The sequence below is a fragment of the Stegastes partitus genome, unplaced genomic scaffold (genome assembly GCF_000690725.1).
Source record: "Stegastes partitus isolate 25-593 unplaced genomic scaffold, Stegastes_partitus-1.0.2 Scaffold254, whole genome shotgun sequence".
NCBI lineage: Eukaryota > Metazoa > Chordata > Actinopteri > Pomacentridae > Stegastes > Stegastes partitus.
The window spans coordinates 436,719-449,148 of record NW_007577985.1 but is presented as its reverse complement, the minus strand read 5'-3'; the positions used below and the strand labels follow the sequence as shown (position 1 = coordinate 449,148).

Genomic DNA, 12,430 nt, shown 5'->3' with positions numbered 1-12,430 from the left:
GGCACTTTTTAGCGTCGCCTCCAGTGAAAACATTAAGAAAGAGGAAGCCGGCGCCGTAATGAGTGATGTCACCCATCCGCGGTGGACACACTTTGCAGCCGCTCAGGCCTGCAGCCATCACTGCTCCTCTCCACTGACAGTAGGGAAAACACAGGCACTTACTGTATGTGGGCGGTGGCATCTTGTCAGGGAAAATGCAATATGCATTAGACACAATCCAATCTGTCTCCAGTGGATTGGTGTGTGTGTGTGTGCTCCCGACCGAGTTCGATTGTGTATTTGTGTGTGTGTGTGTGAGAGTAGATGCAGCAGAAAGACAGAAAGAGGAGAGCCTCAGTGGGATCGCTCCGGCGCTGGGCTGGCACACCGTCAGACAAACACACTTCATTACAGGCCTATTTACCTGATTAACTGGGCTACTTTATCAGCTACACAGCACTCTGCAACACACGCCTGTCAGCAACACCCCGGCTCCCTAAAAGCTCCCCCCACACACCCACACAAACAGACCAAACACAAAAGCTGCACTTACTGACTGAAGCGAGGCCTTAAGATGGCATTCTCCTCAGCGGATGACATCTAATGTACCTCCCTGTAGTCTTGAATTAATGTCACCCTCTTACAAGTTCGACTCAAATACGACCTGAATAATCTGTTGTACTTGAGTCTTCCTTATGGGGGAATAACATTTGGGTATCCTTTTCATGTAATGGAATGTAACAATCAAAAAGGAATAGAGCCCGGAGCTGTCTCCCAAAGACGAGAGAGAGAGAAAGGACAAAGCCCACCTTGGAACATTATCATTACAGGAGGGTAATGATTTCCTCTCTCTTTGCTTTCTGTGGATCTGACTGCAGGCTATTCGAGAAGAAAATCATTTCTCAGCATCACTTTTTTTTTTTTGCACTACACCGAACTAAACCTGCATGCCTGATTCAACCCAATTAGACATATCCCACGCAGATGGAGCAAAGTTATAAAAATAACCTTTTCTTTTTTTGCAGTTTAGCAAATGATTAAAGCTGGCACAGCGAAAAGACAATAAAAACAGTTTAACAACCTAAAGAGATGATAATTTCACATTTCCGCAATCAAGATCATTCTGAGGGCAACAAGCGTGGAAGGGCAACAATTTTCCTTTAATCCATGTTTGCACAGAAACACTTGTCTTTTTTAAAAGCAAGCAGCTTCTTTTTTCCTCGTTGCCATGCGCGTCTGTTGGGGTTGCACCGAGCCAATTTTGAATTCAGGCAGGTTTTTGGCAGGGATAAGCTCCCGATCACAACCCAAACCAGAGGGGCCTTTCAGGGCCAAGACCCCGCTATTGCACACCTGCAAGGGGCACTGGCAGTGCAGAAGCACCACAAACAGTCATAGGCGTTTTTTAACCAAGGATGGAAGCATGTGCAGGGTGAAGACACAGAAACATATGGTGGCACAGAAAGTGTGAATGATGATATTCACCGCTTTTTATACATCACATCGCACATTTCCATAATATATACACACACAAACGGCGTCTGGCTCCCATGCTGACGCCACATCTGCTTGCGCGACACCACGGCAGACCTCTGATCACAGGTGCTGTCATGTCTCATGGGCGGGGTTAAAGAAGACATGCCAAACAGCCAGATCATGTGTGAGTGCGGGGGAGAGACGGTGTAACGCGATGGGAGGAATTAATGGGAGATGTAGAAAGCAGAAGAAGGAACTTCAAGCAGGAAAAAGGGAATAAAAAAAGAAAGGAGATAAGAGACAGGAGTCATGTGTACACTAAACCTGGCGCTGATACCAGGTAGAAAACACAGAGCAGACGGGGGAGCGCTGTTGTCTGTTAGTTGTCGCCTGGTACGATCTTTGATCTTCTCAAAACAGTCTAAAATATCTGTCAGGTTGCATTTTCGTTCTGGTAAACAGAGCAAGAAAATTGCCAGCATTTTTTTTTTAGCTCCCAGTGGAAGAGGAGGAATTACACACAGCAATGTGCTCCATTCAATACAAATATGATGAAATCATCTTGAGACGCTCATTTCTGATGATACCATTATTTGAGTTCCAAAAATACCGCGAGTGAGAAAATATGCTGAAACTACTTCCATGGGACCTGGGTTTTCTCTAGTTAGAAGAATCAGCAGCGGTACTCGAGGAGGAGGTGTTGCACTTCCAACCTTGGTTGTAGGTAGAAAAGGAGAATTCCACAGAGAGACAAAGCGTATGTTCCAACTAATCACTGCTGCCAAAAAAAGAGTCTAAATCACATGTAGGCTGATGAAGCTTACTATAGACCAGAATAAAGGGACACTGATTATTAGGGGTCCACTGTTATATATTGTTCAGGGCCGATGGCAATTATTAGTAAATCCAGAGACCAATAACTGATATTTGGTACCAATATAATAATATAACACTACTTTATGCCAATAGAACGGTATTACATTAAAGTCAGCTTAAATTCATCAGAACTGATCGTTTCTAGTTTACCTTCGACCACATGTAACTACAAATTTATGGACCAGTGCAAATGGTAATTTTGGCTAAATGAATGAATGTGACATGTCCACAGTGTCAGAGGAAAGAAAAGAAACTAATGTCAATGACTCAACTGAACTGGTTTGAAAAGTAGACGCAACATACAAACAGTGTCACCAGTTGCAACAATCTTAAGCAGGATATTAGAAATACTGAGGATAAAAGTGCCCCCAGTGTATTTTTTATTTGTTTAAATTGGTATTTGGCAGCAAGGGTGTCAAAAATAATAAGAGCAAATTGTTAAATACAGTAATGTTAAATACTTGTAGAACCATTTTTTTAAAAAAAAGTACTGTTTTTGTATCCTTTATATACACAATTTAACTAGTCTGTAAAACAACGTTGTTTTCTGCTAATTCAACTACTGAAAATAAGGTCATTTTTATGGTCAAACCTAAAATGACAAATAAGAATTTATAAACACATATTTTTTTATGTGGGTATTATTTACAGTTTTGGCCTTTTTTCTTCTCTGTGATTTTACTTGTTATTACCAGTAACCTAACAGAACTGGGAAAATCTGAAATAAGGGTTCAAAAATATTCTAGTTAAAAACTGTCCATTTTTTAAAAATATTTTTATTTTACATTACTACTTCATTTTGATCATTGTTTTTCATAATGTCTGTTGTCAGAGAAAAATGTCGTCACATCTAAATACAGTACTGACATTAAACCAATTAAATAACAACCATTCTTGAATTTAGAACCTAAACTCACTCTAGGTTGCTAAACTCCCGGTAATAGTTTATAAGAAAGGCACAAAGTCTAAATCAAACAAGTCTAAACCAAACACTGGGGCTGTGGGAGAGTAGCCCAGTGATTCTTCAGTAATTTGCATGTTACAGGTTTTTCTTTCTTCTTCAAATCAGAGGTACAGTTTGGAAGTCCTGGGCTCACAAGCAGTGACTAAACAAAAACCAAAAAAACCTTAACTTCCTCCTCGTCCTCTACTAAGTGGTTAATCATGATGCCAAAACTATTTGTTCCCTCCAAGACTTTGTTCTAAGAGCTTGTACTTTACTTAAGTCACATTTCATGATTTCTATGCCAATCCAGCCAAGTGTGTTTGCTGTAAAGTAGAGACGACTTCTGTTGAGACCAGATGGATGATGAAAGACAACCTTTTATCTCTGTAGTCTTTTTTTGGGGTCTGTATGTGTTTATATGTTAACCTAAATAAACTGAAACTCTGAGGTGTGAGCTGTAAGTGTTCAGCTGCTAGACCAGAGGACATTGGCTGGACTCCCACCTCCCAGCTTGAGTGAAAAGAAAAAAAAAGAAAAAAACTCAGCAAGTTAGTCTAAGTTGCAGCCTGTGGGTTGTAGAGCTCCAATGCAAAGTGTTGGTGAACTGCCTCGAAACAAGTACAAATCATTTCTCCACCACTACCGACTACAGGCTGTCTTAAAGCCATAATATGTTCGATTTTGGATTAATTTTTAAAGATCTTGTTGGCCTGGGGCCTTACATTATTCGGAATGTTTCCAACAATGCTCAGACCTGGAGAAATACATAATTTATTCAACGTAAAGGTGCATTTTTATTTGTGTTGCCTGCCAGTGGCGGCTTATCCCCTTTAACCCTTATAGCTGGGCAAACATGGTGAACACTGAATGATACATCAGTTAACTAATCACCTAGCCACTCTGCTGTTTTATTTATTGTACTGTTGGTATTGCTCTCCTGTGACCAAGCAGCAAGCTTCAAAACTGAAAAATCCAAAGCAGAGGTGCCAATAACTTGCAGTTCCTCAAATGACCACTAGAAGCTGACTTTAAAAGTGAATCAACCCTCATAGACTCCCATGTTAAAATGTTGAACTTTAGAGCAGAAAAAAGCATGTTTACAGCCTGGAACCAAAACGGTTTTGGTTTCTGTAGCTAATTTTCCTGTTCATGATAACTGTTTAGAGACTTTTATATAACTAACCTTGTTAAGTTATATTGAAATTTAAAGTTTGTGTTTGTGTTTGGACAACAGGTGACAGCACCGGTCCTCTCCACAACTGAATCTGCAAAATAACACTGGTTATAGTAGCTATACGGGTAATCGACTAAACTAACATTACCTTAGTTAACATCGCAGCTTGCAGCTACTTCATTAGGACATAATGACATAAGTATACCTGACTAAAACTTTAATATGCGTTGTCGTCCATGAACATAATTTGCACTCAAGTCAAGTCAGGTAGGTTTTCACCAGTATTGGTGCTAAAGACAACAATAAAACATCCCAGGATGCCACATTAGTTTCTCCAAACCACATCTGTTGTTATATGTTAAATAAGAGACCCCTAGTGGAAGAAAAGATTCACTGTGCTGTCAACGAATGTTAACAAAACTGTAAAATATTGCATCCAGCTACTGTTGTAGGAGTATTATTTGTGGTAAAAGTAGCCATTGCAGCAGGATCTGCATAAGAGCCTGTCAAGTTTATTATAGCAGAAACTTACATTTATTGATTTCTACAACTTTGTCAACTTTGCTAATGCGGGAGGTCTCTCACCTCAGCACTTCATAGATAGAACTGCTGATGCAATGTGACAAATACTTTCAGTGCCTCCCAAGGAAATCCATTTGAATTAAATAATGACACAAAATAAAGTGTAGGTCTGACTTCACCAAACTGTCGCGAACAAAGACAGACAAAAAAAGAGCTTATTTACATTCTAGCGGAAAGTCGGCAGCAAAGGCCAAACATTGTAATGTAAATGCATAACCTTTGTTACACTCCCTGGGAGAGCGCCGATCTCTATCACTTCACCCCTTGTCTCATCATACAAGCCCAATTCTCTGTTGTACCGTATAGCGTGCTCGAGATCAATAGCGAGCGCCATGTGTGAATACATCTCAGTGGTTGTTTGATATTGTCACCAGGGAGCTCCAGGGTCTGCTTAAAAGCATGGAGGAGAAGTAAAATAAACTCTTCTACCAGCATGACGAATACAATCCCATTCGTTCCAAAGAGTTACACAGTCATTTTGGAAAAAAAGGAAAAAAATACCCCATGCTGTTCAAGCTCGACATTTCAAATCAAAGGGATCTCTTAATCTCAAGGGCCACTGTTTTTTAACCACACAAGAATTAGCTTCTGATATATTCTACTGTGAACTGCAATGCGAATAGTCATTGGAGAATACAGATGCTAATGAGACAAGACTAATTTGTAAATTCGGTTTGCCAACATCCGGACCTCGTGCCATTCGCAGTTGACTAAAACTGTCAGCATGAAGGCTGATAATCAAAAAAAAAGCTCAGTTCAGATGGGTTTTACTCCCAAGTGATGGTGAGGATAGTGGAGGAACTGGCTGAAATGAAATCATCCGCCTTAAGGGAATGGCGCCGAGCTGTCTTCACTTCGGTGGCTACAAATCAAAGCTCTCAATTTACTGCCCGGTCTTCTTTCCGACCCCCTTTACCTGTGGTCACAGGCTCTGGGTAGTGACCGAAAAAATTAAATCGCTGACACAAGCAGACCTAGATGAGATTCGTCGGCGGGGTGGCCGGCCTCGCTCTACGTGAGAAAGTGAGCAGCAAACTGAGAGGGCTTCGGTATCGAGCTGCGGTGCCTCTGCGCTAACAGGAGCTCTAGTGGAGGTGGTTGAAGCTATTCATGCCAGATCACTGGGCAGACCAGAACACACTGAGGGGATTACTAATCCCCCAGGAAGAGATGGACGAAGTTGCTGGGGGGGGGAAAGAGCATCGAGGCAGCACTGTTACCACTAAGTCCTCTACGATGGTAAGTGTCTAACACAGACAAGAGAATAGATGATTCCCAGTGTGTCAATTTCAAGAAAAAACAAAAACCCTGCAGGAAAATGTGTCATTGATACGTGACCACTGAAATTCTATCCAAATCTGAAGAAAAGAGCTGCTAATGTACTATTTAAAGGCGTAATCAAGAGACGATCAGTTTGGGGAACTCAGAAGTTGGGATGTCACAAGAACCAATGTCTCAGTACCAAGGAGATGCTGGAATTCTGCAAACATGATGGTATTTGTTTTTTCTATTGTATTGTAGTGGGCTGCAAGGTTGGTAGCACTGTGGCCTCACAGCAAGAAGGTCGCCGGTTTGTGTCCCAGTGGGGGCACCGGGATCTTTCTGCGTGGGTCTGCATGTTCTCCCCGTGCAGCGTGGATTCTCTCCGGGTTCTCCGGCTTCTTCCCACAAGTCCAAAACATGTTGAGGTTAATTGGTGATTCTAAATTGTCTGTACGTGTGAATGTGAGTGTGCTTGGTTGTCTGTCTCTAAGTGTAGCCCTGCGGTGGACTGCCGACTTGTCCGGGGTGCCCTCGCCCTGGGTCGGCTGGGATAGGCTCCAGCCCCCCATGACCCTAGTGAGGATTAAGCGGTGTATAGATAATGGTACCGTAGATACGGCATGCACTTGAAATAATGGAGAACAAATAAAGACTTTTGGCAAATCTACCAACTGTGCATTCAGCCTATTACAATTGCTTCTGCCACTTTGTTTTAACTGTCTTTTTGTTGCACTGGTGTGTAACAGTGGATCACAGTGGATTTTTCTTTTAAACCTATATCATCTCTGGACATGCATTTTGGGAGATTTTTCAGTTTTTTTGCCACATTATTAACACTGTCATTTAACTGCACAAGCACATGCTTTCATCGTTTGCACCAGAGGGAAGCTAATCACGCTGAAGCTGGCTGGCATGAAATTCAGAGCGACGGACATCCCAGTGGAAGTCGATGATGAAGGCATAGAGGATATGGTGAGGAATGAAAAGATGAGGGAAAATGGAAGCGTCCAGCAGTCCAACAAAGACCAATGGAGAGGAGACGGTAGAGGAGCTAAAGGCTCTAGTGAGGAATCAGCAGGACTTCTTTGAGGGTAGTGTCATGTGTCCAGATCCCATCAATACCAACGACAGCTTGTAGACAGGAATAAGTCTGCAAGTGGCAAGCAAAGACGCAGAAGGCTCTCTGGTCACATTACCATGAAGAAAAGTTTCTGCCGCCATCCATGAACTGCTAACCATTGAGCTACGTCCATACTACATACCCAGGAAGCTTCCACATGCCATCTTGGTTGGTGCCTACAGCCTCTACCCGGCCACCACAGACAAGTTACTATATTTGATATCGGAATTTCAATGGTATTAGTAGCAGCCACCAAATTTCCAGTTAGATACTTTCTGTTCCCAGTATGGGCCAATCCCCCAAGATTCCAGATCCTACATTCCCCACAATGCAACACATCATCACAAGGAAATATCTTTTCAGTTGACCCTTGTTTTCCAATGTATAAGCCACATCGTCCTTGGTGTCACCATTAAACTGACCTTGATGTGTAAAATGAGTCTCCACTTAACACTAATGTTTCAGAAAAATGCTCTGTTTATTGATTATTAACTCAGCTGTGTGTTGGATAGTTCACACAATTTCCACCACAAACTAAATATGCAGCAGCGCACCTTCAGAAACCTAAACCGACTAGCAGAGATGGTATTATTGCAGCTTTTGAACAAAGAAACTCGTATCCAGAGGCCTGTATTCAGTCATGACAGCATTAGCAACATCAGCACATTTCATCACACCTCAAGCCTCACCGAGCAAAGTTAAAAAATCAACTGCTGAACAGACTGAAGCTTTGTTCTACAGCTCCAGAACCCAGAGGGCAGGTCTGCCGTCCCATGGGTTATCACCGAGCAGCAGCAGCAGCGCCGGCTGAATGCAGAGACGTGACCGTTCGGAGACAGATGTGTGGGAAGAAGCGGAACCGGACAGCGGAGGAACGATGCGAGGCTACGGAGCGTCAGGAACACGCAACTTAATGTTTTCTTTCTGTGGGTGGAAGGTCAACGAGGCGCATTTACTCCGTTTGAATGTTTCTTCGCCGTTACACCGCCGCCTTTACAGCTGCCTTTTGTCACCTTTGGCGCAGAGACAACATCATTAGAGTGTATACCAAAATAGGCACAGCAGACAGACCAAGACGAGGTTAACTCGATCAGACAGCCGGCTCCCAAACTCTGCTCCCGCTGCAATTTTGGATCTTTTACAACAACAATTTAAAAATCTAGTTTTGTAAAAGCCACATATGAGCGTGAATTTTGAACATGTGTCTTCATGATCATCTAAGAAGATCTACTTAATGATTTCTCCCCTCTGTAAAAGACAGACATAGCCTCGGAGTTTGTAAAGCAAAGCCAACCGCAAAAGTGCTGTGAACCTGAATTTTTTTTGTCAAGGCCAACAGGGAGGTTGCAAAAGAAGTCAAAGAGAAAATGACCCTACTTCCCTCTGGATTTGTTTCCTCAGTAAATGAGTTTAGGCACCAAAGTAAACCAGACAAGGCATAAAATCATCAGGTTTTATAATAATAAAAAAAGATAAAAATGCAATTTGGTGTATAAAAGCCAATGACAGCTCAAAAGAAATTCAAACTCAAGGGGAATCGTGAAAGGCTCCCACATAAAAGTGTGTTTTAAGAAGGAACCTAAAAGAGGTCACTGACTCAGCCGACCTGATTTCCTCGGGCAGATTGTTCCAGAGCCTCGGGGCTTCGACTGCAAACACTCTGTCCCCCTTTAGTTTTGTGGAACAGACAAAGACCTCTGCCCGAGGATCTTGAAGTACGTACCGGTGTGAATGGCACTAAGAGGTCAGCGATACGTCTGGGAGAGAGGCCATTAGGGACCTTACACAAAATCAGTGAAATCGGCCTCAAAACAAACTGGGAGCTGGTGTAAAGAGGCTAAAACATCGGCTATGTGATCGTTGGTTCTGTACAGTTTGGAGTTGGTCAATCGATTTAGTGGTTCAGGCAGGTGGAAAGGCTGTCGCAGTAATGCGAGATAAAAGGTTGTAAAATGGTCTCTGCGTCTTAAAAAGTTAAGTAGATCGTATTTTCTAAGTGTATGTTTAAGGTCTCTATCATTACTTTATCATCTCAATCTCTGGCTTTAAGCGTCCTTCAATATGTTCATTTTGTAAATCACAGTCTCATATCGAATAAAATAGACAAAAAACTGGCTAAATTTGCGGGTGTGGCTGCGTAGTGATTGACAGCAAGAGTAAGACGCCGACGGCCAAATGCCACAGTTGATGTTTCAAATCAGTAGTCACATCCATCTTTTATACAAAGTCCATGTTTCTTCCCAAACTTCTGCTGCAGATTTCTCTTATTTTAAGCTACAGTGTCAACAACACAGGAGGTAACATGTTTCAGTCTCCACCCGAGTGTTTTCTCCATAAATCGGTGTGTAAATCAGGCTTTCTCCGTTGTAAGGTGAATGTTAAAATTCTCTTTTGGCTTTGTTAACCGCACATTATCATCCCACTTCCTACAGTCACACACTTACTGCAGGATGTAACAACCTACCCTCCAGATGCTCATTATTCCTCCTACAAGTACAATCCTTTACAGACCTCAAGTTCTTAGGAAAGCACTTAAAGCCCTCCACTGAACCCCCCCCCAAAAAAATCTCTGTAAAATAGTGGAAGAAGTGGAGAACAATCTGAACAATAGTCCGATAACATACTCTCCCACAGCTTGGAGTGTCCCTATCTCTGCCGTCTCATAAAAAATTTATGCACCCGAGCTCTTAAAACTCAGACAAGGAGAGCCCATTTCACCAGCTGGGAGAAGTTCAATTCTCTCCAGAATCTTTCCTAGCAAAGAAAAAAAAAAAGCTTCGAAAGCCACTTGGCAGAAAAGTGAAATCCTATTAAATCTTTCAGCAAAGCTTCCATAAATAATGTGAGGCAAGTGTCCCAAGTCACACTTCTGGCTGTCTGTTAAAACAGAGCAGTGTCCACTTTCTTAGAAAAAGCTATTATTAGCAGACAGCAGCTAAATCTCAGTCACTTTTGAAGAGCAGAAATGAGACTGTGAAAGTCTTTGTCAACGGTTTGCATGTTGTAACACACGCAGACGTGCATCTGTCGGTGGCACAACCCTGTTCCATGAGCTCGTTGACCTTCTTGACCTTCTTCAAAGGTCTTCTACTAACAAATCAATAAACTTTCTTGCAAACCTAATACGGTTTTACCATAAAAGACATGAGAAATGACAGTCCTACCTCTTTCACAGGTACTATCCCAGTAGCCAGTTCCGGTGCAGTCACAGATGAAGCGGTTCCACCCCTCCTTACACGCTCCGCTGTTCTTGCAGGGGTTGCTGTCGCACTGTTTCCCCGTCACCTTGCTGCACGACGACTTGATGCCGGTCATGTTCTGCGACTGCGCTATCTGTCGGATGTCCTTGCTGCGTCCGTCGATGAACAGATCCCGGACGCAGCCCACGTAGCCGTAGTTGAGCATAGCCGTCCAGAGCTCGGTGGGGAGCACCAAACCCACCCGGTTGTCGGGCAGACCACCCAGATACAGGTCCCCCTCCAAGTCCAAGATCTCATTTTCCCCGCTGGCTGTGAAAGGGGTCCGGCGGCTGTTTACCGAGATGATGCCTGGAGAGAGGAGGGGAGGGAAAGCAATTATTACAAAAAACGTACATGTCAACATGTCACGTAATCGACTCCCGAGAAAGCGAAATAAATAAAATAAAAAACTGCCGGTGGAACGAGATAATGTTATTTTGTTTCTTGTTGATTTTTTGTTTTCAAATCAAGTGTCATACTCTGCTATTTAAGCGATCTGTCACATTTTGCCTGCTGCCAAAAAATAGCTTTTGCAGCTGCTAAAATCCTGAAATAACAGAAACTGCACTGAACACAAGTGACATTTATTGCCCTCTATTTACAGTACTTGGAACTTTTCAAAGAGACTGACAGCCGCCCTCCTTTTTTTTTTTTTTTTTCATTCATCAAAGTGAGGACAAAGGTGAAAATGATAGATGTTTGGTAATTTTTTTTTGTACCCAAAAAAAAGTCCGAACAAAGTGTGAGATATATGCAGCACAAGCTGTGAAAGAGGCTGACAGAAATAGCACAGCGCTAAAACGTGGTCTGAGTAGGTGGAGGTACAAAACCTATGTTTGGCAGCCAAAATTGCACTGATCACCGACGTTCTAACGCTCTCTGCAGGGGGAGTCACACAATCACAGAATAGAGGGCAGAGAAAAATCAGTCAGGGGGAAAAAAAAAAGAAGCTTGTATCCAACAAAACAACCACTGCTGGCACAAGGTCGGAGCGTATGTCACCATCAGCACCAGAAACCACACATTAAACACTTCTACAGTTTCAGGATTTATATCCGCTCACCGGCTACTTTATTAGGTACACCTGTAAAATCCAATGCAAGCCGACCCAGCAGCTCGGCCATAAATTCCACTTTTTTTTACGAAGCTTCTGCATTTTTAGTTTTTGCAGACGCTGTGAAAAAAGGTGATAATTCTACTTTCTATTTATTATTGAGGTCTTAGAGGGTGGCGATTAATATTCATTGCAGATATATAAGAAATTGAAAGATGTTATATTGCTTCATCATTTAATAATTTTTTCTGTCATCGAGCATTTCTTACGGACAAAGCCGGAGAAATCTTCTAAAATATTAAAAGTGGACTTTATTGAAGCTGAGAAACGCAAATGTCATTGTGGGTCTGTGCGTAGGAAATTTCAAATTAGCAGCATATTCACACTGTAGGGTAAAATCGCTTAGTTATGGCATTAAAAAAAAAAAAAAGTATAAATCATGGCTGTGCTGCTGAATTAGATTTCACAGGTGTACCTAATAAAGTGGACTGTGCATACATCCCACTACAGAGCCACAAATTAATCGAGCTCTGTGCGTGGGTCACAAAGTTCAAGCCAATTAAGACGAAGCTTTGACGAGGTTTATATATAAAACTAATTAGCAAAAGAGGGAAACACAATTACCACTAATGTATTATTGAATCCAGCAGAGATCAACAGCTTATCTCATCTGATATTTAGTATGTTTCTTATTATCAGTGTTGTTGTTGTTTTAAATTTA

The 12,430-nt window shown here is 42.2% G+C and overlaps 1 protein-coding gene across 1 annotated transcript in view; it reads right to left on the bottom strand.

Moving 5' to 3' along the window:
• nrxn3b (neurexin 3b) overlaps positions 1–12,430 on the bottom strand; it is a gene marked incomplete at its 3' end in the record, with an annotated part of 274,338 nt that overhangs the window by 155,260 nt on the left and 106,648 nt on the right. Inside the window, exon 9 of the mRNA XM_008281996.1 lies at positions 10,581–10,964. Within this exon, the coding sequence (XP_008280218.1) occupies positions 10,581–10,964 (384 nt within the window). The remainder of the gene's footprint in view (positions 1–10,580; positions 10,965–12,430) is intronic.